The sequence below is a fragment of the Magnolia sinica genome, chromosome 15 (assembly GCF_029962835.1).
Source record: "Magnolia sinica isolate HGM2019 chromosome 15, MsV1, whole genome shotgun sequence".
Classification (NCBI taxonomy): Eukaryota; Viridiplantae; Streptophyta; class Magnoliopsida; order Magnoliales; family Magnoliaceae; genus Magnolia; species Magnolia sinica.
In genome coordinates, this window is record NC_080587.1 from 29,265,325 (window position 1) to 29,292,565 (window position 27,241).

Consider the following 27,241-nt stretch of genomic DNA (forward strand, 5'->3'; position numbering starts at 1 on the left):
ATTTGTGCACTGTGGATTCGCTAAAGCTGTGCAGGTTATGCCAGATCTGGTTGGATCTTTGTTTCCCTCAATTGTTGGCCTTGTTAATTTAATTTTGGCGTAGATTCCTCATATATGCCGTTTCTCTTTCATTCACTAATAAAATCTGTTGCCTTTAAAAAAGTGCTGTTTTTAATTTATTTTTTTCCCGCTATAATAAAGCATATCCATCCCATTGCCTGGATTAAGTCCTATACAGAGTGTGAGAAAATATGGAATATAGCTAACGAGGGCAGCCTGCATAAGACTAACTAAATTAATTGTTTCAGATTTACAGTTTGTAGCTAAATAGTAGTGCATTGTAATAACTTTCAAGATATAATTTGGTTTACTTCAAATTCAGCTAAGTGGCAGTCGAACTACGTTAAGAAGCTCCATATTCATGAAAGATCTCTATGAGGATGCCTCTTCCTTACATTGTAAGAGAAAATAGAGTTAGAGTGCATTATTGCATATATGCAACGATAAGAAATTGGTTGACTTGACATCTACAAAGTTGGAGACACTGTTTTTGGGCCTTGTAACATAAGATTGTGGCGAAATCGATGGAGAACTCATATGATCCAATTAATTTGGAATCCAAGAAAAAAAAAATGCAAAATGATATTACCAGTGCCCGTTGGCTGGACGCGTTTATTGGCTTCTTCCAAAATTTTATTGACTGCCTCAATAGACTCCAAGCGGATCTGAAATATCATAAAAAAAAACTTAAGAGTTAGTACCATAAGAGTGAACTCTCACACATCCACCTTCCCAGATTACGAAAGTACAAAGATGTTAACAAGCAAACCTTCCAGTCAGGGCTTGCCAGGTTCTTTAGCAAAGTGGCTGTGATCTTCCCACTAATATCTTCACGAGGCAGGCCATCTAATCCAGCAGCAGATGCAGATAAACTGGGATCCGAGGCCTTTATATTTTTCTTCGGAGCAGCAGCCACACCCTGCCCAAGACAAAAATGAGTACTAAATACAGAAAATCAAAAGGAACTGAACTGACATTGCATAATTCAGCATGAAACTGTTCAACCTCGAAGGGGTTTTTCTCATATTCTGCATCCAGTGCACTGAGTAGTGCAGGCTTCACATCAGCAAGAAACCCTTTAATATCTGCAATAAAAGAGGAAACTTAAAAACCCTCTATGTGAACTTGTGACAAACCAAGCATGCACTGCAAGAAATATATGATGTCACCTGGACCAACAAACTTATGTAGGGCACCAATAAGTTTGATAGTTGAGTTTCTAGTGGCAGCAGCGCTGGACTGTAAGCCCGTGTCTTTACAGAAATCAATTAAATCCTGTAAATTAGTACCATATGGATTGTTATTATAATCTGAAGCGAAGGACATGATTGTTGATAATAATAATAATAATAATAATAATAATAATAATAATAATAATAGAAGAAAAAGAAGAAGAAGGAACGTGAGCGAGATTGTGCAAATATGAAAGTCATGGCACTAATGTTACAGAAGAAACTGCAAGCACCTTCAACTTCAAATGTGATACACCAAAATCTTCAACAGCAGAGACCATCCAAGAAATTCCCTCACTAAGAACTTTAGGATTCTTGTGCTCCTTCGTAATCTTGAAAAGCTAAATATAAGAAGCAGAGAAGTTGTTATCCAAGGGAGAAATGGATAGGCAAAATAGCTAATGCAGGTAAAGAAAGCTATTATCTTTCCAACCAGTGCAGAAATAATATACAGAAACAGCATAGTATTGGAAAGCAACGCAGGAGGGATGGTAATGTGCCAGATTGCATTGGCCCAAGGGTCAACTAACCTGACATGTTCCTAAGCTGCATTAGGGCCAAGCTAAATGTTTAGCGGATGTGGTTTGGGCCAGTACATGAGGCTCATCAAGTAAAAGGGTCGGGGTCAGGCTTGGATTGAACCATACCCAACCTGACCTGCCCGTATAGGTTATCAATGGCTGGGCTAGATGAACCAACCAGCCCGACCCAATTATAATGATGCATGCATACATGTATTATGTATGCATGTAATATGTAGCCTTGGGCCTAGTGAATTTTTAGTGTGTTGAATCAGGCCTTTGAGCAAAGAGTTGTTGGTCAGGCTTGGGCCAGAATTCTCAGCCCATTTAGTAAAGGAGTCCGGATGAAGCTGACCCCGAACTGGCGCCAACCTGACCCATTGCCACCCCTACAGAGAAAATAGTGAGGAAGAATGGCCAATGCGCTTACTCTCTCAAAAACAAATCCTGGACCCACTGCTTCAGAGAAAGTGGTAAGACACTTCATTGCGTGAGCACGTGACTTTATATCTGCTACCCGTTCACTTATACCTGAAAATAGAAATTGCCACTAGATTAACCTACATGGTGAGTCCTAGAAATGCAACGTCAACAACTGCTCCAAATTAAAGCTCAAAACTCGTAGGCATCGCTCACAACTGACCAAATCAACTAGGATCAGGAGGCCAAAAGAAAACTCTGAAAGAACTCATCAACAACTAGTATCGCTCGTATTGACTCATAAGTAACAAGTTGGTGGTGACTTTTCTGAGAAAACTGAACCTAAACGGGGCATCTCTTGAAATTTTAACTTCTTTCAGTTTTTCCAGAAGGCATAGCTGATATCATTAGTTAACTTGCAGAGAATAACAGTCATATCAAACATATCTAACACATTTAAAACTTTTATAGAATGAAAAAAAAAAAAACATTTACAACTATAACCTAATACCCACCTAGAATGCAGAGCACCACACATCTTTTTGGGAACTTTTGGACTGTAGAAGCTATATGAGTAATGATCTCTATAACCTGTTGTTGAACCTGCATTCATTCACGAGAATTTGACCGCACTGCTATACATAAAATATTAAAAATAAAGGACAAAATGAATTGAGAGATGAAAGGATGAAGTACCTGAACATTTTTCTCACCCCATCCAGGAACAGCACAGAGAAAACGAATCAAGATTTCTGCAGACTGGTCAAGGTTGTCAAGACCTTCTACTGCCTGTTTTAACGAGATAATTGCTGCCAACAGAATAGAGCTTACTAAGTACATCTTCTTCTTCTTTTTTCTTCTTTTTTTTTTTTTTTTTTTTTTTTTTGAGAGAGAGAGAGAGAGAGAGATGACAAGAACTTTTTGTTAAACTGCTGCCAAGAGATCAAGGCAGCAAAAGAATACAAGGCAGCAGCAGCTATGAAAAACAGGCAAAAAGGGAGGCAAATCTCGCCTCCAAAACATTGGAGGCCCAATCTCCAACTAGAAAAGAAAATTTTCCTAACCACAACCTCCTAATGCAGGACATGAAATTTAAACATGATATGCAAGATTTCAGGCTTAGATCATACTAATTCAGAACAATCACACAATAATTCCACATCCCACACAAAAAGCTCAAACACTCAAGTAAGGGGAATCTATGCAGGTCCAGGCCTACACATGTTAGGGCTGGATCAATAGAAATTATGAACCAAACAATGCTCAAAGGGAGATAAAATTCAGCCACACATGCATAGCAATCAGTCCATAATCAAAAGGATTCACCAATTTCAATTCAAGGAACCCTAGGGTGAGAAATTGGGTAGAAATTGGGGATTTAGGACAATCTAGGGTTTAGGGTTTATAAAAAAACAAGTATTAGAGAGTAAATGAGAGAGAAACTTAAACCAGAAGACAGCTGTCACGTGCGGACCACGAGTGGGGCCTGACGCACGTGCGCTGGTGATCAGCCGCACTATGTGGGGCCCACGCACCCAAAATTCATCTCCTTGGGGTTGGTTGGACAGGCTTGGGCTGCAAAACCTCTAAATCTCACATTGATCCGAGCTATGGTCTGGGCATGGTGCTCCGTCGAAGTTTCAGCCCTCCTACAGGGCCACATTCTGAAAACTAGCTGTAGAGGGATGAACAGCTGCAAAACAAACGGATTTGACGCGAAGATGGTTGTGGGATGGATGAAATAAGATGGAGGGGCGGATTGGGATAAACGTGGCTTCACACCACGATAGTTTTTCACACCCACTTTAATATCAACCCTTCGAAAAGGGAGAGGGCTTCGCACCCACTTTAATTTTTCCACAACTCAGAAACTCAAAGAGCAGAAAAACCACGCAGGAATTTTTATTAATCTTTAATGAGTCAAAAGACTACAAGGGATACCTATTTATAGGGAAAATCTCATACCCCTAAACTCGCGCCATGTGCGCAACCTCTTACTTGGCGATGAAGTAAACTAAAATAAAAACCAAACAAAGAAATCCAAAGCGTTCATGATGTTCTAAATAATAACAATAAGCAAAACCTAAAATATGAAATTAATCCGACTAGTGGGCTACGATCATGAGATTCCATGATGGGCTTTTCTTGACTATCGGGCTCACTCTTTTGAATCAAAACTTCTTCTTCTAGCTAGGAGGCCCTCCCTGGACGTCGTCATTGAGCTAGATAGACGGTGGGGCCCTCCTTCGTACGTACATGTGTCGGGGGGTAGTGTATGCGTGTGCACGTGATGTCCCTATCAATTCTCCCCTGCTGCAAAAATTTCGCCACTGGCGAAATAAAATTCCTGAACCGCTCCAGGATGTCAGGATCAAGTCTTTGAAGCTCCTCCTCAGTGAGTCATGTGATGTCTGAAGCTAGGTGTGACTTCCATTTAACCAAGTACTTCTGAATCCTGTTGTCCGACGTTGAAACTATCTATTGGTCCATGATATCCTCTATTTCCTCTCTGGGTATGTGAAGGTTAGGTATGGGAGGTAAAAGCTGGGAAGAAATGTCAGAAAGAGTATGTATAGGAGGTAAAGGCTAGGAAAATGGGTTAGGACGGATAGGCATGGGACGTAGAGGCTGAAAAAATGGGTCAAGAAGGGTAGGTATGAGAGGTAGAGGCTGGAAAAATAGGTTGGGACAGATAGGTATGGGACGTAAAGGCTGGAAAAATGGGTCGAGAAGGGTAGCTATGGGAGTTAGAGGCTGGGAAGATGGGTCGGGAGGGGGCCATGGATCAAGAGATAAATCTGAGGAATCAGGCTAGGTGGGCGAAAGGCCGGACAAAGTATCAGTGGCCCCCTGAAAAGTAACTAGATCCTCCACATTGAATGCAGAACTAATTCTCATGGAAGGTGGAAGATCTACCTCATATGCATTAAGACCGTTTCGGTTTATAATTTTGGAGGGTCCAGTGCTACGCGCGTGTAACTTACAAACGGCCTTTGGAGGATACCGCTCGGGCCTGATGCAGACCATCACAGAGCCCCCAATATTGAATTCTTTAAAACGTTCATGCTGGTCTGCAGAAAATTTGTAATGTTCATTACTAGTAATGATCTTCTGCCTGATTTCTTGATGCCATGAATGAATGTGATGCGCAAAAGACTTTGCAGGCTCTGACAGCCTATGGGACAGTGACGTAGGGACAAGATCAATAGGTTTTTCAGGTTTATAACCGGTAACGACTTCATAAGGACTGAAACTTGTGGACCTATCAATAGAACTATTAAACGCAAACTTGGTTATAGGTATAACGGTGTCCTATGTTCTGGTGTGCTCTATATCCCTCCTAGGGGGAGACTCATCTGGTAGATCATCAGGACAGACATCACGAAACTCATCCACTACCGGAATGGCCTCAGTGGGTAACTCTACACTAGCCTCTGGTGCACTCTCTCCAGCCACAAGGCCGCACATGTTGTACCCCTCAAAATAATGGTCTTGATGTCCCTCATAGGGTAGGTGCACAGGTGCAAGCCCATGACTGATTCCTTGACCAACTCCATTCATTGGTCTATCCTCCAGGCCACCTGCCTGAGATTGGACATTTACCCCAATGGTGGGGTTTGTCCTGCCGATGGTCTTTAGTTAGGTAATGCGCACATCAAGCTGTTCAAAGCATTGGTCCATTTCTAAGCGCTTATCCAAAGACTCGATCTGTTGGGATAACTTGTGTAGTGACTCTAGCAATTGTTCCATGTTTAGTGTAGGGTGCAGACCGAAACCACGACCTGTACGTGTGGGCATACATCAACTTGCTCAACCTAAGGACCTGCTACGGCGACTATATGCGTCTAAAAGAACTAAATGACCCTATGAGACTCTATATGAAGGAGACTACACACTGTTACTAAAACTCAGCAATATACATCAAGGACTACGGTCTTCTAGCAGCTATATGTGATCAATTGGATGCCTAAAAGACTCAAACAAACTAAACCCTAAATATGTGATGTCTTCCCCTATAAGAACCCTAAGCTCTGATACCAAATTTGATGCAAGACATGAAATTTAAACATGATATGCAAGATTTCAAGCTTAGATCATACTAATTTAGAACAATCACACAATAATTCCACATCCCACACAAAAAGCTCAAACACTCAAGGGGAATCTATGCGGGTCCAGGCCTACACATGTTTGGGCTGGATCAATAGAAAGTATGAACCAAACAATGCTCAAAGGGAGATAGAATTCAGCCACACATGCATAGCAATCAGTCCATAATCAAGAGGATTCACCAATTTCAATTCAAGGAACCCTAGGGTGAGAAAACGGGTAGAAATTGGAGATTTAGGACAATCTAGGGTTTAGGGTTTATAAATTTAAAAAAAAAAAAAAAACAAGTATTAGAGAGTAAAGGAGAGAGAAATCTAAAACAGAAGACAGTTGTCACATGCGGACCACGAGTGGGGCCTGACGCACGTGCGCTAGTGATCAACCGCACTGTATGGGGCCCATGCACCCAAAATTCATCTCCTTAGGGTTGGTCGGTCAGGCTTGGGCTGCAAAACCTCTAAATCTCACGTCGATCCGAGCTATGGTCTGGGCGTGGTGCTCCGTCGAAGTTTCAACCCTCCTGCAGGGACAAATTCTAAAAACTGTCTATAGAGGGATGAACAGCTGCAAAACAAACGGATTTAACACGAAGATGGATGTAGGATGGATGAAATAAGATGGACGGGCAGATTGGGATAAACGTGGCTTCGCACCACGGTAGTTAGCCCTTTGAAAAGGGAGGGCTTCACACCCACTTTAACCTCATCCCTTCGAAAAAGGAGGGCTTCGTACCCACTTTAATTTTTCCACAACTCAGAAACTCAGAGAGTAGAAAAACCACACAGGAATTTTTATTAATCTTCAATGAGTCAAAAGACTACAAGGGGTACCTATTTATAGGGAAAATCCTATACTCCTAAACTCGCGCCATGTGGACAACCTCTTACTTGGCAATGAAGTAAACTAAAATAAAAACCAAACAAAGAAATCTAAAACGTTCATGATGTTCTAAATAATAACAATAAGTAAAAACTAAAATATGAAATCATTCCGGCTAGTGGGCCACGATATGAGATCCCATGATGGGCTTTTCTTGACTATCGAGCCCACTCTTTTGAATCAAAACTTCGTCTTCTAGCTAGGAAGCCCTCCCTGGACGTTGTCATCGAGCCAGATTGACGGTAGGGCCCTCCTTCGTACGTACGTGCGTAGGGGGGTGGTGTGCATGTGTGCACGTGATGTCCCCATCACCTCCTCAGAAGTGCTTCTATTGAGGAAGCAAAGAATCAGAGTGATTCAAGCCAGATCATATAATCAAGCCAAAGTGCCAATCTCGGGGAATTCACAAGGCAATAATAGGAATTCCAAATTTACCAAGTTTACTTATTATCAGAATGATTCACACCGTAACTGTTCTATTGAACTTCACACCAGGCTTAACTGCCAAAATGTATTAATGTTGAGAAGTGTTCCAAATAAAAAGTCACCCCAATAAGTGGAAACTACTCCACAACTAAGGACTTTATGTTAATGCAGCTAGAATGTGGAGCAAAACACTGTTGTTAATAGGCAGGTGGAATTACATCTAAGCATCATCCCTGCCAAAAGTGCTTCCCAGTAGCTGGTAATGATGTCTTGTAGTAAATGCCACACTTTATTCGCAATGTTTCCCAAATAAGAGTAAGGGAACAAGTATGCAAGCATTGGATGCATGGAACCCTTTTCACATCAAACTCTATGACCTTCTAGTTCTTAGTAGCACAAAGCATGAGGGGAAGCAGGACCAGATTCAGGTGTGGGAGCAAGGAAGCATCTCTCTCAAAAACTTAGCAAGTATAGAAGCCTAAGAAGCGGGAAAAGCACCTTTATTTGAAGGTTATCTGCAACTAAGCACTAAACCCCAAAGATCAGGATATGCTTAAGATTAAGGGCTAGTTACAACTCAAATGTGTTTTTGTTTTATTTAAAACAAAAAGAAAAAGAAGACCCAACAACATGCATGAGTGCTTGTACAACAGCTGCTAAGGTCTAAACTTCAAAATACGGGTTATTGGAGTTCGAGTCTTGATGAAGTGGGATCCCTTGTCCAGGATCTAAGCATCGGAAATGGGAAATGCACTGTATGATGTATCTGAGAACCAAAGCATTAAAGGAACTATCCATGATAATTGCTTGCAAAATGAACCTCATTAACATGTGGGATTTCACCCCCTTTTTATTTGTTGCTTGCTTTAAATTTTCACAACTGAAGATTGATAGACACAAGTTGGAGGACCAAGCACCTCAATCTCCACAAACAAAACTCATTTAAAAATATATCTATACTACGCTTCCAGTTTTCTGTTTTGAAGAATGATAAATGAAGAAGACTGTCCACGTAAAGTTAACCATCTTGAACCAAGAGAAAATACAGCCATGCAGTGAAGAAAAACATGAAACCTTCAAGTCGCTCCTTCCAAACACCACTCTTTAATTGGGAAATCGTATCAGCTTGAAGCAGAGAACCTAATCTTCCTTCGATCTCTTCAAGACTCATATCTCCAGGCTGAAAACATTCAAGCAAATCAAATGATTATATGGAACATAATGATATATTGACGCAAAAAAATTATCCCCAAAAGAGGATAGCCACTAATGTAAAGTTTGACTTGCTCTTATAGATAGAATAGTTGCATATGCACCTCAATATCTTCAGATTCAGCAACTCCCAAAGTTTTTGGCTGTCCAACTCCATCAACCTTCTTTCCAACACTGGGTTTCACCGACCCACTTTTTTTAGAGACCGACTGATAAAACACAGATCATAAAGCTAATGAGTAGATACCATGAAGTAAATATCCTTTCCACTCATAGTGGAATACCATGATATGGTGCTCACAATATCAAAAATTGAGTTGTTTAAAAAAGAAAAAGAAAAAGGCAAAACTCACTGTTGGCTGAGGCTTCTTTCCACTAAGCATGCTTGCTGCCGATTTCCTCACAAATGTGCTCTCTGCAGCCTGCAAAGTGATTGATCCAAACAGCATTGCTGGTTTAAATGCAATCGATATACTACCTAACCTAGAGCACTCAACTGCCTACCAGACTGAGAAACTGGAAGCAGACAGAAAACAGATGCAGGAAATGCCTCATTTTAGTATATTTCTTATTGTAGTTACTCAGATGCATGAAATGGATCCATGAAACAGGAAACAAGAAATATAGGTGTTTGTAAGAAAACAAAATTCTCCAACTCACATGAAGAAAAGGGCAATAAAACTTGATGACAGCAAGAATGAGAAAAAGCTGTTGTCAATGACTCATTTTAGCAATATTTTTAAAAATGTATCTGAAAAAGGCAAAAGAATGACCGACTAGGGCATTGAGCAGGCTGACCAAGAGGAAATGTAAGGATTTGCAAGTTGAAACCTGAAGATGAAATGAGTGCTTAAAACAACACAACACAGAATTTATGCTAAAACAAGTTCAATTTCATGACAAAACGACCAACTAAAGATGATGAATAAATTCAAGCATTGATTATTAAAATAAGCAGAGTGTCAAATCAGCATCTCGCCACTGAACTTTAGCAAGAGTGAGAAGCAAGACGGTCAAAATTCCAAGATATGACAAAATTTTAGGGTGAGGGTTTCCAGCAACAGCTATGTTTTACAAACACATGCCACTTCTGAAGTAGATAGGGTCAATTATGTTTTTTTTTTTTTTTACATAATTATGCCCATTCTTATTCATTAAGTATCCGATGATGGTTTTTTTTTAGTACCAAAACTTATCATTAGCAACCTGTATCTAGGGAAGAGAACAACCATCAACATCGTTGTACTCTTCTTTTCCCTCTCTCAATCAACAAACAGGACACTTTTGTCTCAATAAATGGAAACAAACAGCACCCAATAAGGGGTAGTTTGGCAGCCTGGATTTAATTAGAGGTGAATGGGTGTATTTCAAATCCAAGTAGCTATTTTTGCGTTTGGCAGCCAGCTATTTGGAGGTCAATGGAATTGGAGGTATTTGATACACACTTCTGGCGTGTTTTGAAATCTCAGCAAAATGCTGTGATTCGGGTGTAATCTAAGTGAAATAAATTTTTTGGCTCCCTTTTAACGGCAGGAGAGTCACACGTGTAACAAAGGTGTTGCTAGACTACTAATCCGTCGTACACGTGGCATGTTGATGATACCAGGCAATCCAATTATCGGCTGCAACAATAAAATCACATCAATAGAATGATCCAAACTGTCCAAATGTTGGCAATCTAAATGGATGGTTAAAAAACATCGGTGAGTCACTCATTTGTGATCCTTACATTTGTGGCCCACCCGAGGCTCGATTTTTCCTCATTTTTTGCCAAATTATATATTTCAATGGGCTAATTACAATCATTCTGTGAAATATCACATTTTTTATTTTTGAAAGATGATAATTTCATTAAAAGGCCGCAGCCGAAATGAACAAAAGAATAGAAAGAACAAAAGGCAGCAGCACTGCTACCAGCCTAATGGAAATTGGAAGAAACTATCCGATCCCGACACCCATTCTATAACAAAAGATTTATCCCTCTCCTAAAAACATCTATCGCTTTCCCCTTCTTGTTCTTGAAGCATCATCGGCCATTCCTTTCTAGCCATAATGCACATTACCCCGCTAAACAACTCACCTCCATATCCTTTTCTATGATTTCCCTATACCCCCTCCGTGCAATGATAGAAGAAAATTATCCATTGTGCCCGGAAGCACCCAAAAACACCCCGAAAAGTTGGGAAAAAATCCCACAACTCCCTTGCGAAAGGACAATGAAGGAACATGCGATTCATTGATTCTGCATCCTAGAAATAGAGAAGGCATACATTCGGAAAATTCATATTCCTCTTGCAAAGGTTATCAATAGTTAGCACCTTGTTCCTCCCAACAAGCCACTCGAAAGCCGCTACCTTCGATGGAGCACCATATTGTCATACATATGTCGTTAAAGATAACTCCTTATTTTCCCCATCACTTAGGACCCGATACAATGATTTAACTGAAAATTTTCCCGATTTATCTTTTAACCATCTTAACAAATATGCACTTGAAACGACCGGGGAGACCTTTTTTCCAACACTTGAAGAAGCCTTGTGAATTCTTGAAATTCTTCTTTGTCGAGGTTCCTTCTGCACGAGGGAGCCCAAATTACTTCAGTGACCCTCCGAGAGAAACAGCTGCTAACATTCATGTTTGCTTCCTTTGCTAACCCCGCTAGCTTTGGAAAGCTAGCACTCAAATTACTGTCACCTAGCCACCTATCCTCTCGAAGCCTATATCTTCCCGAACCCTTTGTTTTAAGGACGTCACCAACTTTCGTAGATAAGAAGCTCGATACAAAGAAGAAAATTTGATCCACCATCTGCTATCATGTAGCCCATATTTCCTTCCTAATATCGCTCTCCATCTAGCTCTCCCCCCTACCCCAAACCTCCACACCCATTTCCCTAGCAATGCTAAGTTCATCTCCTCTTAACTTTCTCAAACCTACTCCTCCTTGGCCCCGTGGTTTACACACATCTTCCCACTTCATAAGACGAAACTTGTGTTTCTCTTCCAAATCTTTCCACAAAAAAATCCCTCCTACGCTTTTCCAAAACATTTAAAAACAACTTTTGGCACTTGAGTAAGGACATAAAATAAAATGGAAGATTTGACATTGATGCTTGGATAAAAATCATTCGCCCACCCATAGATAGATATCTCGATTTCCACTTGGACATCTTCCTTTCACATTGCTCAATGACTATTTCTCACATGTGTCTTGTCGGTTTACCGATACATAGCGGAAGCCCAAGATAAGTTATTGAAAAGGATCCCTCCCTATAGCCAAAGATGGATGCAAATTGATGAATTTCTTCTTTATAGAGACCAACTCCAAGAATCTCATGTTTGCTAATGTTCAGCTTCAAACCGGAGACCACCTCGAAACTAGCAATAATTGACCGAAGGTTTTGCACTTTGAACACGGCTGCCTTATAGAACAAAAGTGTATCATCCGCGTATTGGAGATGCAAAAATTTGTTCTGTCGACCCCAAATCATTCCACCGATCCTATCACTTCTCCTTTCTCTAACATTTTGCTAAGGGCCTCCATCACTAATACAAACTGATAAAGAGATAATGAATCGCCTTGGCTCAACCCTCTAGAAGTTGAGAAGTATCCATTCGGGGAGCCATTAACTAGAATCGAGAATTTAGCCGACCTAACACATGCTTGAATCTAGGCTCACCATTTGACCTCACAATGCAACCCCCCAGCATGTAATCGAGAAAAGCCCAATCCACGTGATCGTATGCCTTTTCGATATCAAATTTGTAAACTACACCTTGATCCCCTCCTCTTACAAGAATCCATACATTCGTTAGCTAGGAAGCACCCATCAACAATCTGTCTCCCATCCACGAAGGCCCCTTGAGCAGCCAAGATTATATCCCCCAACACCATCCGAATTCTAGAAGGTAGAACCTTCGCCAATATCTTATATGGGCCTCCTAAAAGTCTTTTAGGCTTTCAACTCCTTCCCTTTTGGACATCAAGGCTATGAATGTGGGCCCTAACTCGCCACTATGAAACCATTTTCAGAAAATTCATTCATTAACTGAAGCACATCTCCCAAAATTTATGAAGGAACGATAATGGAAAACCATCTGGACCCGGAACTTTATCACCACCTAGTTCTACACTGCTTTCTTGACTTCTTCCTTTGAGAAATGTTGCTCCAACAAAGTCGCCGCTTCAACCAGAATACCATCAAAATGTAAGTCGTTAAGAGGAGGACGATACCAAGCATCTTTTGATAAAAGATTTTTGTAAAACTCCACTATAGCACCATTTATTTTAGCCTTCCCCGCTATATGGATTAAATCCCGAATATTCTAAGCATTCCAAATATGCATTCATTTATAAATTGGAACATGTTTATGGTGGTGTAACGGTCTACTCTTTGATGAGAAGTTGATAGATATATTAGAATGAATGTAATATGAAAATATCTTACATTTAGGTGTTTGCAATTATTTTTGGGGGCCAAAATTCATGCGTAAATAGAAAAAAATATAAAATGGCACCCCAAATATGTAAAATGCAATTAACATGTTCTACTATGATTAACACATCATATGGCATCATTAAAACAGCAAAAGAATCATTAAAAATGATTTTTCGAATTTTCAAAAAAAGGGCCGAAAAAAATATATTAAAAATATATATAAAATGGCACCCCAAATATGTAAAATGCACATTAACATGTTCTACTATGATTAACACATCATATGGCATCATTAAAACAGCAAAAGAATCGTTAAAATATGATTTTTCGAATTATAAAATGCCACCCCAAATCTGTAAAATGCATATTAACATGTTCTACTATGATTAACACATCATATGGCATCATTAAAACAGCAAAAGAATCATTAAAAATGATTTTTCGAATTTTCAAAAAAGGGCCAAAATAAATGCGTAAATAGAAAAAAATATAAAAATATATAAAATGGAACCCCAAATCTGTAAAATGCACATTAACATGTTCTACTAAGATTAAGACATCATATGACATCATTAAAACAGCAAAAGAATCATTTAAAAATGGTTTTTCGAATTTTCAAAAAAAGGGCCAAAATAAATGCGCACCCCAAATCTGTAAAATGCACATTAACATGTTCTACTATGATTAATACATCAAATGGCATGATTAAAACAGCAAAACAACCATTAAAAACTGATTTTTCGAATTTTAAAAAAAGGGGCCAAAATTCATGCGTAAATAGAAAAAAATATTAAAAAATTATTAAATGGCACCCCAAATCTGTAAAATGCACATTAACATGTTCTACTATGATTAACACATCATATGACATGATTAAAACAGCAAAATATATTAAAAAAAGTATAAATACCTATTTTTGACGAATTTCTGAAAAATGGCCCACCGAGCTTTGATTCAAAAAAATCTATAATATAATGTGTTTTTCTATCAAATACCTAGCTAAGGTTGGTCGAAATTAGTAGTAGAAGGACTTAGAAACAGTTTGGAAGTAAGAGGTTTTAAAAAAACAGCAAAAACAGAGCTAAAAAAAAAGTTACGCCCCGTAACGGCCCGTTACGCCCGTATCGGCCGATACGGGTACAAAAAAATGTAAGTCGTTAAGAGGAGGACGATACCAAGCATCTTTTGATAAAAGATTTTTGTAAAACTCCACTATAGCACCATTTATTTTAGCCTTCCCCGCTAGCCTTATGCCCTCTTCCTTTAGAAATTTGATCTTGTTTATGCGTGCTCTAGCACTAGCAATAGCATGAAAGAACTTAGTGTTATTGTCTCCTTTTAACCACACTGCCCTATCTCCATCAAGGTGTTCCAAAACGGTAACAGTGGCCGTAACGGCCACCACCATTATTGTTATGATATGGGCCACAACGGCAGTTACGACCCCCATATCGGCCGTTACGACCATTTTTTTATTTTTTGAAAAAACAATTACAGGACCACTACAGGGCTGTTACGGTCCATTACATGGCCTTTACAGCCAGTTTTTAGGTAACGGCCATTACGACCGTTTTGACTCCGTAATGCGTAGCGGTTATGATTGTTATCATTACGTAACGACCGTTACGTAACTGATTTTGAATACATTGGTCTCCATTTAATCTCAACTCCCGCAGTCAGGCATTGTATATTGCACAATAGAACTGCCGCCATGCTCTCTTCTCCTCTGACAATTGCCCCGCCTCTTCTTTGATATCCAACCTCTGCATTTCTTTAAGCAATATGGACATTTCCTCCTCTAGACCTTGCAAAACCTCTGTTTTCCACTCACGTATCTTCTTCAACAATTTAAGTTTTTGAAAAAGAGAGAAGCATGCACCCCTGAAAACCGAATAAGGTGTCCACCACTCCACTACTTATCCACAAATCCTTCTACCTCTAACCATCGAGCAGTATCGGGCAATGATTTTAAAAAATAAATAAATAAATAAAAAGGTATAGGCATATTGCTTTGATGAATCATTGGAAACTTCTCTGCCCATTCCACTGAGATAAGGAATCAGTCTAGCTTAAACTTGGTCGGCTCGGCTCGCCCATTCAACCATGTAAATTTGATGCGTCCCATCTCAAGGTCCACCAACTCATTTTTTAAGATCCAATCAGAAAATTTTCTCATTACTTGTGGACATCCTCCCCCTATTGGACTTCTTGTGGATGAACCTGACCACATTGAAATCTCCTCCCAAACACCAAGGTAATCCCGATATGTTTTGGCACTATTCCAGCTCATCACATAATTCACCACATAATTTTGGTTTACACGGCCCATATACTGCTATAAACATCCATGTAAAAATCCCGTCGCAATCTTTGTTAACACGACTGACACCGAAAAATCACCTAGCCAACTGTCCTCCTTATTCCACACCAATGAGTTCCAAAATACCTCCCCCGAATCTGTCACATCTACTGCTACCCAATCCTTTTGCTTACCCCACCATACCGAATTTATCAACTTTTGATCTATATCTTTCATCTTAGTTTCCTGAAATGATGTCGATTGGATTTAGAATCTCTTACACATATCCAGTGTTCAAAATATCGGTATCGTGTTACGTATCGCATCCTTGGGATACAGATATGTATCGGTTATCGCATGGGATATATCGTTTGTATCGAGTAATTTATTACACTTTTTGGGAAACATGGGAAAACATTGGGGAAATGGTTGAATTTTTCAATGAAACTTCAGGGATTGTTAAAAAAATACCTTAATACACACTTTTAAATTATAACATCTCAAAAAAAAAAAAAAAAAAATGCACATAATAGGTTTCCTTTGTATAGGGTCCTAAACTATGCGTTGTCTGACTGAACTAATGCAACTATATTCAAATTAAATGCATACCATTTGAAGTGTATGTGATGATCATTTCATCAAACTCTCTTAAATACTTCGAAATTAGTCTCAATTGATAGTTGGTTGAAGGGAAATTTTCAAAAAAAAAAAAAAAAAGAATTAATATTTGAATAATTATTTTATTAATTTTTAATTAAAAATAATTTTTATTTTCCAAAAATTGACAAGGACTTAGCAAATCAGTAAATCAGCCCTCATACATGCTTGATTTCATAATTGGAGTGCAACATTGCAAGCAATTTGGAAGAAATTGGGAAAAAAAAAAAACTAATTTTCTCCATTTTTTTCCAAATCGAACCACTGACATTCAAATTTCGAAATTAGAGTGTATGTGACGATTGTTTAAATACTCCTAAATACTATGAAATTAGTCTCAATTGAAAGTTGGTTAAAGGTAGTTTTCGAAAAAAAAAAAACACGGAGAACATGAAGAACCAATGGATATCGAAATCAAAGCTCCAACTCCATGATCTATCGTGCAAAACATGAAGAACCAATGGATTTGTAACCATTTGACACTAATTTAACATATTTTCAACAGAAAAAGGATCGAAAATTGAAAATGCTTACCGGATCGAACAAATGGGATATATCGGCAGCACTAGTATGTTTCGTATCACACAGGTGGGATACATGACATATCGTGGGATATATCGGCCGATAACGTCAATATTTAAAACACTGCACATCTTTAATTTGGCCCCACTTTTGTGCACAATCCAATCCCCTATGTATACTAATTTAGGATATTAAAGCTAATTAAGATGATCAAATTCAGGTCCTGTGAGTATAATAAAGAATTCCAATGCATTCCAAAGAGAAGCTCCCAAATGGAAGGTTTGGATTCCAATGCATTCCAACCAAACACTACCAAGGATTCGGAATCACCTTGATTCTAGTGTAATTGTGATTTGGATTCCAATGCATTCCAAATACAAGCTCCAAGACGGGCCATTGGGGGAGAGTTAAGTAAATTGACCATTATCATTATCATTGTATTCATCGTCATCAACTTTCTCTCAACAATTTGCAACTGGGCTTTAAAATGGTAGATTGGAAAAATCTTTACAATTGACAGCCTGACATATATCAACCTTCCTATTTTATACGGGCTCTATACTAGCCATGCAGAGGCTCACATCAACAACACTTGCATGCCAACACAGTCCCACCCTGTGCTAACCCCCATACAAATAACATGGGCACGCCCCAAAGGAGAATCCAACTCAGGCACATCCGCACTGCAAACAAGATGACTATTATTACCAAGGCACACATTTCCGTGTGTTGAATGGTAAGAAATTAGATGGAGCATTCTGACCAATTAGACATTGGAAAAAAGCCAGCCTTAGAATGTCAATTTCAATAATAACATTGAAATAACTCTGTAAACATTAACAATCATGAAAACCTATATAAAATTATATTTCTGAGTTAAATGTATTTGCTACTCGTGATTTATCAAATAGCATGCGGGTTGAGTTGTGGGTCATTTTATATTGAAGTTGCAACAAATCCTAGGACTTGAATTGAATGTAAACTTTTAACAGCACTGTGATGCATTAGAAACGTATCTGCTATCTTACGATAAAGCGAAGATATCAAATAGCCGCTTTAGTCTTTCCCTAGCAAATTCTAAAACAGCTAGTAACATTCGTATTTGTGTTTCGTCATTGCTTCAAGCACTGCCAGTGCCAGGGCATGAAAACTGCAGATGTATGGCAGGACTAGAGAAAAAAAAAAAAGACAAGAAGAAAATATGCCCCATATTTATTCAGAAAGAAACTACATGGCATATCCCATCATAATTAGACAACCAACAGAATCTGCAGAACACAAATCCAGAACAGAAGTTAACAAAAAAAAGAGGCAGCAACCGACCTCTGGACATGACATGCTCCCATTTGAAGTAGAAACTGCACCTGGCATAAAAACAAAAGCATAGCGGCAATCCAGGACATGGACTATCAGTAAGCGAACAGTTACCAAAATATAATTCAAATGGAGGACAGCTAAAAACATTCAGACCTGATCCAGTATTAGGAAGAAGGCCACCTCCTGAACTTCCAATCATTTCTGAAAGCTTCTTTTTCCTGACCTCGTCAAGTTTCTCTAGTGACTTTTCTAAAGGTTTCATGCCAACCAACTAGAAGAGGAAAGAAAGAAAGAAAGAAAGAGATGAGGGCAAGCATTCAATATTGGTTATGGGAGAAAACAAAAATGAACTTGCAATTTTATTTATTTATTTTTAACAACTTCCAAAAGTATTTTTACAAAAGAATACAAGGGAATACCTTGGCTATTGCTGCCAAAGCAGAAAATGCAGCATCTCTCACCTCAGGGGTGCCATCATTCAGGCACTACAAAGTTGAAGACATTGTGTGAATTGAAAAATGACCCACTAAGTATAGATAATGCTAGATATTTCAACATGGTAAGGGATGCAAAAGAAAACAGAACAAGAAATTCATGATTTGAACATACTAACCTCCATACAGACAGGGACATAATCCTTATGCAACTTGAGAACAACTGCTCGGTTACTTGTCTCGATACAAAATGTGACCCAGTTTAAGGTCAGTGAACGCACAAGTGGAACTTTATTTTTCACTGCCCCTCTAACATCTGCAACAATAAAAAGAAAATAAGAAAACATTCTATTCAGATATGTACAATGAATCAAGGGGAGGGAAAACTACTGATTCAGAAAATCTGTGAATAGGTGATGTCAAACATAGTGATGATTCAATGTACCGTACAATGTATGGATGATCAGATTAAAAATAAAATTAAGAGTTGAAATGAAGTGGGAACTTGCCTTCAATAACATCAGCAAGGGTTAAACACCCAGACTTATGCATTGCTTGGAGTGTCTGAGTAAGAGACTCTGCCAGGACTGGTTTTTTTTCTTTCAATTTTTCCTAGAAAGGAAGTAAAAGTATTATGAGGCATGCAATCAATGAAGCAAAGAACTCTAATACCACTTTTTTTTTTTTTTTGGTAAATAGAAATGTCTTAAACATTTGAAAACACAAGAACCAGACAGAGCACCAATACAATTGCTAAACTACCGCAGGATTAGCACTATTTCTAAAAATAGAAAGGCCTTAAAGATTTGAAAACCAGAAGCGGACAAAATGCATCCTCGTGTGAGTAGGGAAAATTGGGTTAGAATGGACCACTAAAACTTCCCTTTTTCTTCCACCAAGACGCATAAAGCACATAAAGCTAAAAGTTTTATCTTCTTCAATGCATAATTAAAATACACACAACCCTTGGAGAGGCTATACAATGTTTAAAACACAAGAAACCCTAATGAAGAGCAAAATGACTAAAATGCCATCTCTTATGGTGTCTATTGCCAATGGCCCGAAATAAGGTCACTTTGGCCTTTTCCTCTTATTTTAAGACATAACAAAAGCAACTAAGCAATTACTTCTCCCTCTCTCACACACGGGACTATAGGAGACCCACATGTGGGATAATGTGGGGTCCACTTTAGTCCCCTGTCCATACACACATGGGAGATTCCTAGTTGCACCAGCAACATTCCAACAATTTCGTAAGCAGCAGGAAAAAAGCACTTGGATATGAAGAAAAAGAAAGACAATCAAACATATTTGCAAAATGTGTTCGGCAATATATTCAAGTCACCAGTAATTTCTTTAATGCTTAATATACTCACAAGTAATACTGGTAACAGAAAGCGAGAGCTCCCTGAAAAATGGTTCCTTAAACCCCTAGCCAAATTCCCAATTGCTTGAATGGCTTCTCCAGCTACAGCGATGTTTACATCCGTAATAAGCTGCAAGCAGAAAGATTAATCATTTTACTCGTAGTGAATCAACCATCAGCAATAAGCAGTACATAAGTCACTGCACAACTTAGAGACAGAAGTGACAGTAGCAGCAATGAGAATGCAGTGCTAGACAAAGCAACCCAGGAAACAATACACTATTGTTAAATGTTAAGTTAAAAAAAGCTATTTGGTGATAGTGAAATTGTTAAAGAATATGTCCGTGAATTAAGAAATACAAACAATGGGTTAGTAAATAGCAGGGAGCGAGAAATGGACATAATAGGAAAAAAGGATGTCCACAATGACCAAAAAATGGGTTTGAAGTAGCAACTTCAAAAAAATGAGTGTCCATAGTAAATATATAAGCAGAAACATTCAGACACCTTCTTCAGGGTACGACAGACTTCAGTGAAATCACCAGGAGCAATTCTTTTTGTGGAAGAAAGCTTAGTTAGCTCTGCAACAGCATCCCTCCTTTCTGACCATTTTGTCGCTTTCTGGAACGAAAATACAAACAACTCAACGATCAAACATGCAGAAATCAAAGAGACCTAGATATATAATAAAAATGTTTTATATGAGATTAATAAAAAGGAGAAATCAGATGTGCTAGGTTTCAAAATAACTTGGGAGAGAACACTCTACCACTCCGTCCCAAAAGCCTGACTTATCCAAAGGAGTCAAAATATCAACAGGATCAACTAGTTCATACTCATCTATTTCCTGTGGAACTGACAAGTAAGATTTCATCAGTGTCTGTTTAGTTGCAACTGCAACAGGTGAAAATGGAAGGGTAGCATATATGAATGACCATAGACAAGTCAATTGTTGCAGAATCTGATAGAAATATAGCCCCATTTACTCAATCAATGTAAGTAATCAGTGGAGTTGATTCCTTACCATCAACTGCAGATTCTTCAGAAGGGCCAGGGCCAACGACTTCAGACACAGGTTCCTGCTCTGGCTCCTTGTCTTGCTCAGATCTGATGAGAAATCAACATGTAACATGTGTTTGCATATATTTCATTCTATATAAATGGAAAGTATAATGTGTTTAAAAAATTCTCCCTACAAACCAATCTAAGACCAATCGTGTGTCAGATGCTTGTCAGATCCATAGTCCAGAATTTCCAAATGATCATAAAAGGACAAGCTGGTTAACAGTCTGTGAAATGTTTCAATCATGGACCAGCAAATGAATAGCAAGAGACTTCTTTAATCCAGATGATAATAAAAGGACAAGCTGGAAACGTTTTGATCGTGGAACAGCTAAAGACTTATTTCGTTTACTATCAGAATAGTACTTCATTTTTTTAAGATAGATAAAGGGAGATTCCTATGATCCTATCAGAACAGTTAGAAACAATCTTGACCAACTGTCAAAATTCAATTGGCAAAATTCCTCTTGTCAGCCAGTTACGATTGAGCATTTCAAGATTCTTCAAGCTATTACCCGAAATTTGGGTTTCCCAGATACAGTTGCATGAATCGTTAATGGAAGCGGCAACATATTCGGGTACAGGAACAGGGAAGTGTCTATTTCAAAATGTTTTCAAGTATAACAGCTATGAAGCAGGAGCAGTGGGAGAGCGATTCAATGGAGGAGCAGCACCTGATTAGAAGGATCATGCAAATAACTCAGCCATTTGGGTTCAGTTTTAGCAATACGATTTTGTCAATCCCATGGGTGAGCCATTCAGTAGCTGTGAGATAGAGAAAGAGAATGCATGATGGAGGTTGCTGGAAGAAGGTAAAACATTGGAAAAGGCGAGGGGATTCCAATTTGGTGACGTCACTCGTGGTGAACATCCCAGGGTTCTGGAATGCCATAGAGTTCAATCAGGGTATCCAAGATGATCATTCTGGTGCATCGTAATACTGGATATGGGAGAGGACGTGAGGAATGAATGGAGGTGGAAGCAAGGTTGAACTTTGAAGATCTCAGCAGTCCTATTCTTGAAGGTTTGAAGATGAAAGTGAATGGCTAAATACAGACCTGAGCTCTTGTGTCACAGGCACAAAGGTGCCACAAGTAGATTTAGGGGGAGAATAGATTATAGAATAGAATCTAACAGAAGGGAAGCTCAGTTCACTGCTAGAAGTTCGTACATGACCGTGGTTATTGCCAATGTTGTCAAAATCGTTATCATATCGCAAATCGTAATAGGGGTTGAATCATATCGAATCACAAATCGTATTGTAAATAGTAGGATTTTTTAAGATTTTCTTATAAATATGAAAAATATATAATAAATAAAAATCAGCTATCATCCTTTTGCCATCAATATGCACCAAATAATACCATATCATAATAGTGTTAAAGGATTCTTATCTTTCCATTTTTGTCTTTCAAGAAATTTTCCTTTAAAAACATACAGGGATCCTTTAATAGTTTATGTTCTTTTTACCTTTTTTGAATATAAAAACACATTGGAAAAGTGGCATTTGATTCTGATTTCTAACCATCATTCCACAATACATATGAGTCAACATGATCGTAACCATCATAAAAACATTCCGGATAAGTCAAACATCAATTTGGTGTTTTGACCAGTTAAGAAGTAAGAAATCATAAAATAAAATAAATAAAAGCTCTATGATTTAATGTTGAAGAGAATATATATCATTTAATCTCTTATAAAGAACAAATAAAAAAGAATTTACCTTTTTTAAAAGATTCTTATTTTTTATTTTGGAAAGGTTTTTTCTAAATGATTCTTAAAGCCCCCACCAATTTAAAAACATAAAATGTAAGCCAAGTGAAGCTTAAAACATAAGAAAACAAGTATAATTTGAATTGTAAATCAGGAGTTGAATCGTAAATCGTAGGATTCAAATCATAAAATCATAGGATTCATATAAAAAGGGATTCAAAGGTGGGATTCAAATCCATTTGCTTAAGATTCGACTCAATTCGTAAATCGTAGGATTTGACAACACTGGTTATTGCTCAATCTCAGGGAACAGTAGGATCGTTAGCGAAAATAAAAGACAAATCTGGATAAACCCCACTTTGTCAGCTCTATCAGAGCATATATATATATATATATATATATATATATATATATATATATATATATATTAAAGGAAATAATAAGTCATTTAGGCAACGATAGAATCAATAGTAACCTTTCGTATTCATTCTTCAATACAGTACAAAAAGAACAGTGCACTCATGCAGAAATGAAATGGTAGATTTCATATCTCACAGAATCCGAGTCAGGTGGACAATGTTAATGATCATCCAAGTTAATCACAGAACAGGTGGGAATTATCTAACTGTCCAACTGGTGCATCCTAGGATGTAGCTGCATGTGAACCATATGACCCTTTCCTAGTCAATTTCTCTCGCTTTCTTGATCTTAATCAAGACCATTTGCACAAATCTTACAACCTTTCAGAATAGCATAAAAATGAAACTATCACCACACACACACACACACACGTGTGTTTGTAGGAAGGCAAAGAATTGTACTAAAAAGCACCCCAAGGCGAAAGAATACAAAAGAAAACAGAGGAAAACAGAAAAAGAACAGAACAAAACAAACACTAATCAGAGTCCCATTCTCTTATTGATAAAAACACCCTTGAGATGGCTGCCGATAGAGGTCCACTCAAATTTCTAAAGCAGTGGTTGGCCGATCCAAAAACTGGCCAGCAAAGTTTAATCTCCAGCGAGTCACTGCACCAGCGATTGGCTTACCATCATGAGAAGAAGCAATGAGCCCTTCATTCAAGCCCAGCATAATCCAGGATATGTTGTAGAACTCCAGAACATTGCACCAGACTGTTTCAGCGTCCAATATGCAAAGAGGACATGTTGCGGAGGACCATCCCCCTTCTGCATAGATTGTCTACAGTTAGGACTCTATTGCGACCTACCAGCCATGAAAAAACAGCCACCTTGGTCAGAGCACCATATGACCAAATCTTGACACAAGGATTAAAGACAACTTCCAGAGGCTTTCGGCGAATGATAATCTGCAAGGATTTCACGGAGAAAGAGCTGGATTTATCGATTAACCACCGAATGGAATCTGGAGCCCATGGGTCTGGAGAAAGAGCCGTCAATCATCATTGATGAAACATGCAATGCTCAGCCCGAACACATGGTGTTGTTGTTAAGGTCCGGATAATGGCTGCAACTAACCTGAGGTTGGGTCTGGTTGGGTCAGGTTGTCAGGGTCCTTAGGTTGGGTTAGGGTTGAGTATACAGGAATTCAGGTTGGGAATCTCAGGTTAGAATTCAGGTCAGGTCAAGTTGCAGATTGGGTCTTCTTGTGGTTGAGGTCCGGCCGGGCTCGGGTTGATCCTCAACCCGATCCAATCTGCCCAAGTTGCACCCCTAGTCTGAATTCCATACAGGTGGGGCCCACCTGAATGCAATCCAAGCCATTCATCTGGCGGCCCCCACCATAAACCAAGGGTTAAAGTATCATCCAAAACCAGCATCAGACAAGCCTAGAAAAAGAGCTTGGCCTGCAAAAGAGCATTGCATGTTTCATCAATGATGATTGACGGCTCTTTCATAATATGCTGAAGACGGGCAAGGAGCTGCAACAGTTCATCTGTCTCCATATCATTTAGATTGTGCCTACAAGGCGTAATCCAAACACCGCCTGTTCGAGAGAAGCAGTTCTGAATGCGGGCAGTTGGGTTCGGAAATACAGCTCTGAGCATGATATCCCCAGACAATCTATCACCCCAAAAACAGATGCCGGCTCCACTTCCCAAAGAGAAACCCATACCATTCCACACCTTGTTAGCCATCTGCGTTATCAAATTCCAAATTTAAGAAGCTCTCTCTCGAGAGTAGAAGTTCTGGGTCTCCATCCAGCAGCATCTGTCCCATACTTACCCACAACAATGGTGCACCACAAGCTGGCTTCTTCATTTGCAAATCTCCATATCCATTTTCCCAAGAGGGCAGAAGTTCACATCCTCCAACCTTCTGATTCCCGCACCACCCTCTGAAAAAGGTTTGCATACCTCGTTCCAATCGAGCAGATGAAACTTACTTTTGGGAGCCACACCTTGCCACAGAAAGTCTCACCTCAGCTTTTCTAAGTTGGACAGCATGCTTTTCGGACACTTGAATAGGGATAAGTAGTAGAACAGAAGATTCGAAAGGGCAGACTTGATGAGAGTCAGTCTCCCACCCAAGGACAAATGCCTGCATCTCCAAGGGGAAAGTTTCCGCTCCATCCTTTATAGGATTTTGCCCCATAGATGATTTGGGAGGCTTTCCTATGCATAGTGGCAATCTAGGGATAGGTTGTCGGGAAGGCACTAGCCCTACAACCAAACAACATGGCCAATCCAGCCACCTCCGAATCCGAGAGATGGACTCCCAGCATTTCACATCTGGATATATTCACTTTCGGCCCAAAAGCAACTTCAAAGCACATAATTATCTTACGGAAGTTGTCAACCATGTGATCCCAGGCCCCGCGGAAGACTAATGTGTCACCGGCAAATTGGAGATGAGACACTAGAGTAGCGACAATGCAACATTCTCCACACCAAAGCCATGAAAAAAGCCCAAATCTTAGCCTTTGGAAAGCATTTTGCTGAGAGCAACTACGATGACCAAGAAGAGGAACGGGGAGAGAGGATCTCCTTGTCTAAGACACCTTGATGCCAAAAAATACCCAAAAGGAGTTCCATTAATAAGGATCGAAAAACTGGCTGAACTTATGCACATGTGAATCCATTCTCTCCATCGATCTCAAGACCCAACCCTTCCCAACATGTAATCCAAAAACTTTCAATCGACATGGTCGTACGCCTTTTCTAAATCGAGCTTCAGGAGCCCCCTTGAAACTTATCCGGTGACACGAACCAACGCATTCGTGTGCCCCCTGCACATAATCAAGGATTTGCCTGGTTGGCGAGTGATTGCGTGCATCCGTAGGGAATAGTCTCACCTCAAAAGAGATCAGGGACACCCTGCCGTTATTTAAAAATAAAAAATAATAATAATAAATAATTTAAAAAAAAAAAAAAAAAAAGATTTGCCCCCCTTCAACGAAACTGCTTTAGGAATGCAAAATGATTTTTGGCAAAACTTTGAGAAATCTTTGAGATAAGATCTTTGCCACAATCTTATAGGGGTCACCAATCAGACTGATCGGCCTGAAGTCTTTCAGGTTCTCCACTCTTCTATCTTTGGAATGAGGGCAATAAAATTATGCCCTCTCTCTAGAGGAAGAGAGCCTGGACTAAAGAAATCCCGGATGAATGCAATGAGTTCTCCTTTAATCACTTCACAAAAACTCTGGAAGAATGCTACGGAAATCCTTCAGGGTCGGGTGCTTTATCTCGTTCAAGGGACAAAACTGCTTCTCTAATTTCCTCATTTGTAATTTCCCTCTCCAGCTCCTCCACTTGAACAACTAAAAGGGAGTTGAAAGATAAACAGTCTAGCGATGGACTGGCCAGATTATCCCCAGTTAGGAGGTTGGCATAGAAGGAGATTATAGCCTCAGTGATTTGATCTTTCTCTTCGACATGCCTCCCATTTGCCATCAGAGAGACCATTATGTTAATACAAGCTCTCCTACTTGTGATGGTTTTCTTGTCTCCCTCTTAAAGCCAGGCGGCCCTTGACCGATGCCGCCATTTAATTTCATCTTCTTTCAATCGATTTATGTATTCTGCAATGAGTCTGACCCTCTCCTCTCTATCTGAATCCAATAGTATGCTCCTCTTTAGCATCTGGGTCTTGAATGTCCTGAAGAATGCCTCCAATCTCCTGCTCTCTAAGACGGAAAACCTCTCGATTCCATGGCTTCAGCTTCTCCTTTAGCAATTTTAGCTTATGGAAAAGATGATACCTAAAGGACCTCGACCAGAAAAGAGGACCACCAATTAGAGACTAAGTCGTGGAAACCTTCCACTTCCACCCATGCTAGCTCAAAGAGGAAGGACATTGGGCCCCAATTAACCTCATCATCCTCTAAAAGGATGGGGCTATGAACCGAGACAAGCCATGGCAAACACCTTTGGGCAACCATCGGATGGCGATCAAACCACAAGGAGACCAAGAAGTGATCTAGCTTGGACATAGCTAGCTGCTCTCGACCATTGGACCAAGAAAATGTGGTCCTCTGGAGTGGTGACATGCCCCCTCCAGAGGCCTCATCCTCACTGCTCAAGGCGCCACGTGATACACTTGATGGTGCCTCCATGCCCGCCTTAGCTGCCCTGGCTCTTCATTACTCTAA

The 27,241-nt window shown here is 39.4% G+C and overlaps 1 protein-coding gene across 2 annotated transcripts in view; it reads right to left on the reverse strand.

Annotated features, from left to right (window-relative positions):
- Positions 1–27,241, reverse strand: part of LOC131226702 (protein MOR1) — a 75,068-nt gene that overhangs the window by 27,229 nt on the left and 20,598 nt on the right. For both annotated transcript variants that reach the window (XM_058222339.1, XM_058222340.1), the window contains exons 7-26: positions 20,916–20,998; positions 20,661–20,746; positions 20,399–20,512; positions 19,902–20,021; positions 19,035–19,137; positions 18,705–18,841; positions 18,511–18,576; positions 18,245–18,362; positions 18,098–18,138; positions 9,214–9,282; positions 8,965–9,069; positions 8,723–8,828; positions 2,930–3,042; positions 2,749–2,836; positions 2,244–2,344; positions 1,526–1,633; positions 1,230–1,335; positions 1,066–1,145; positions 830–979; positions 650–725 (exon numbers count right to left, since the gene is read on the reverse strand). In XM_058222339.1, the coding sequence (XP_058078322.1) occupies positions 650–725; positions 830–979; positions 1,066–1,145; positions 1,230–1,335; positions 1,526–1,633; positions 2,244–2,344; positions 2,749–2,836; positions 2,930–3,042; positions 8,723–8,828; positions 8,965–9,069; positions 9,214–9,282; positions 18,098–18,138; positions 18,245–18,362; positions 18,511–18,576; positions 18,705–18,841; positions 19,035–19,137; positions 19,902–20,021; positions 20,399–20,512; positions 20,661–20,746; positions 20,916–20,998 (1,970 nt within the window). The remainder of the gene's footprint in view (positions 1–649; positions 726–829; positions 980–1,065; positions 1,146–1,229; positions 1,336–1,525; positions 1,634–2,243; positions 2,345–2,748; positions 2,837–2,929; positions 3,043–8,722; positions 8,829–8,964; positions 9,070–9,213; positions 9,283–18,097; positions 18,139–18,244; positions 18,363–18,510; positions 18,577–18,704; positions 18,842–19,034; positions 19,138–19,901; positions 20,022–20,398; positions 20,513–20,660; positions 20,747–20,915; positions 20,999–27,241) is intronic.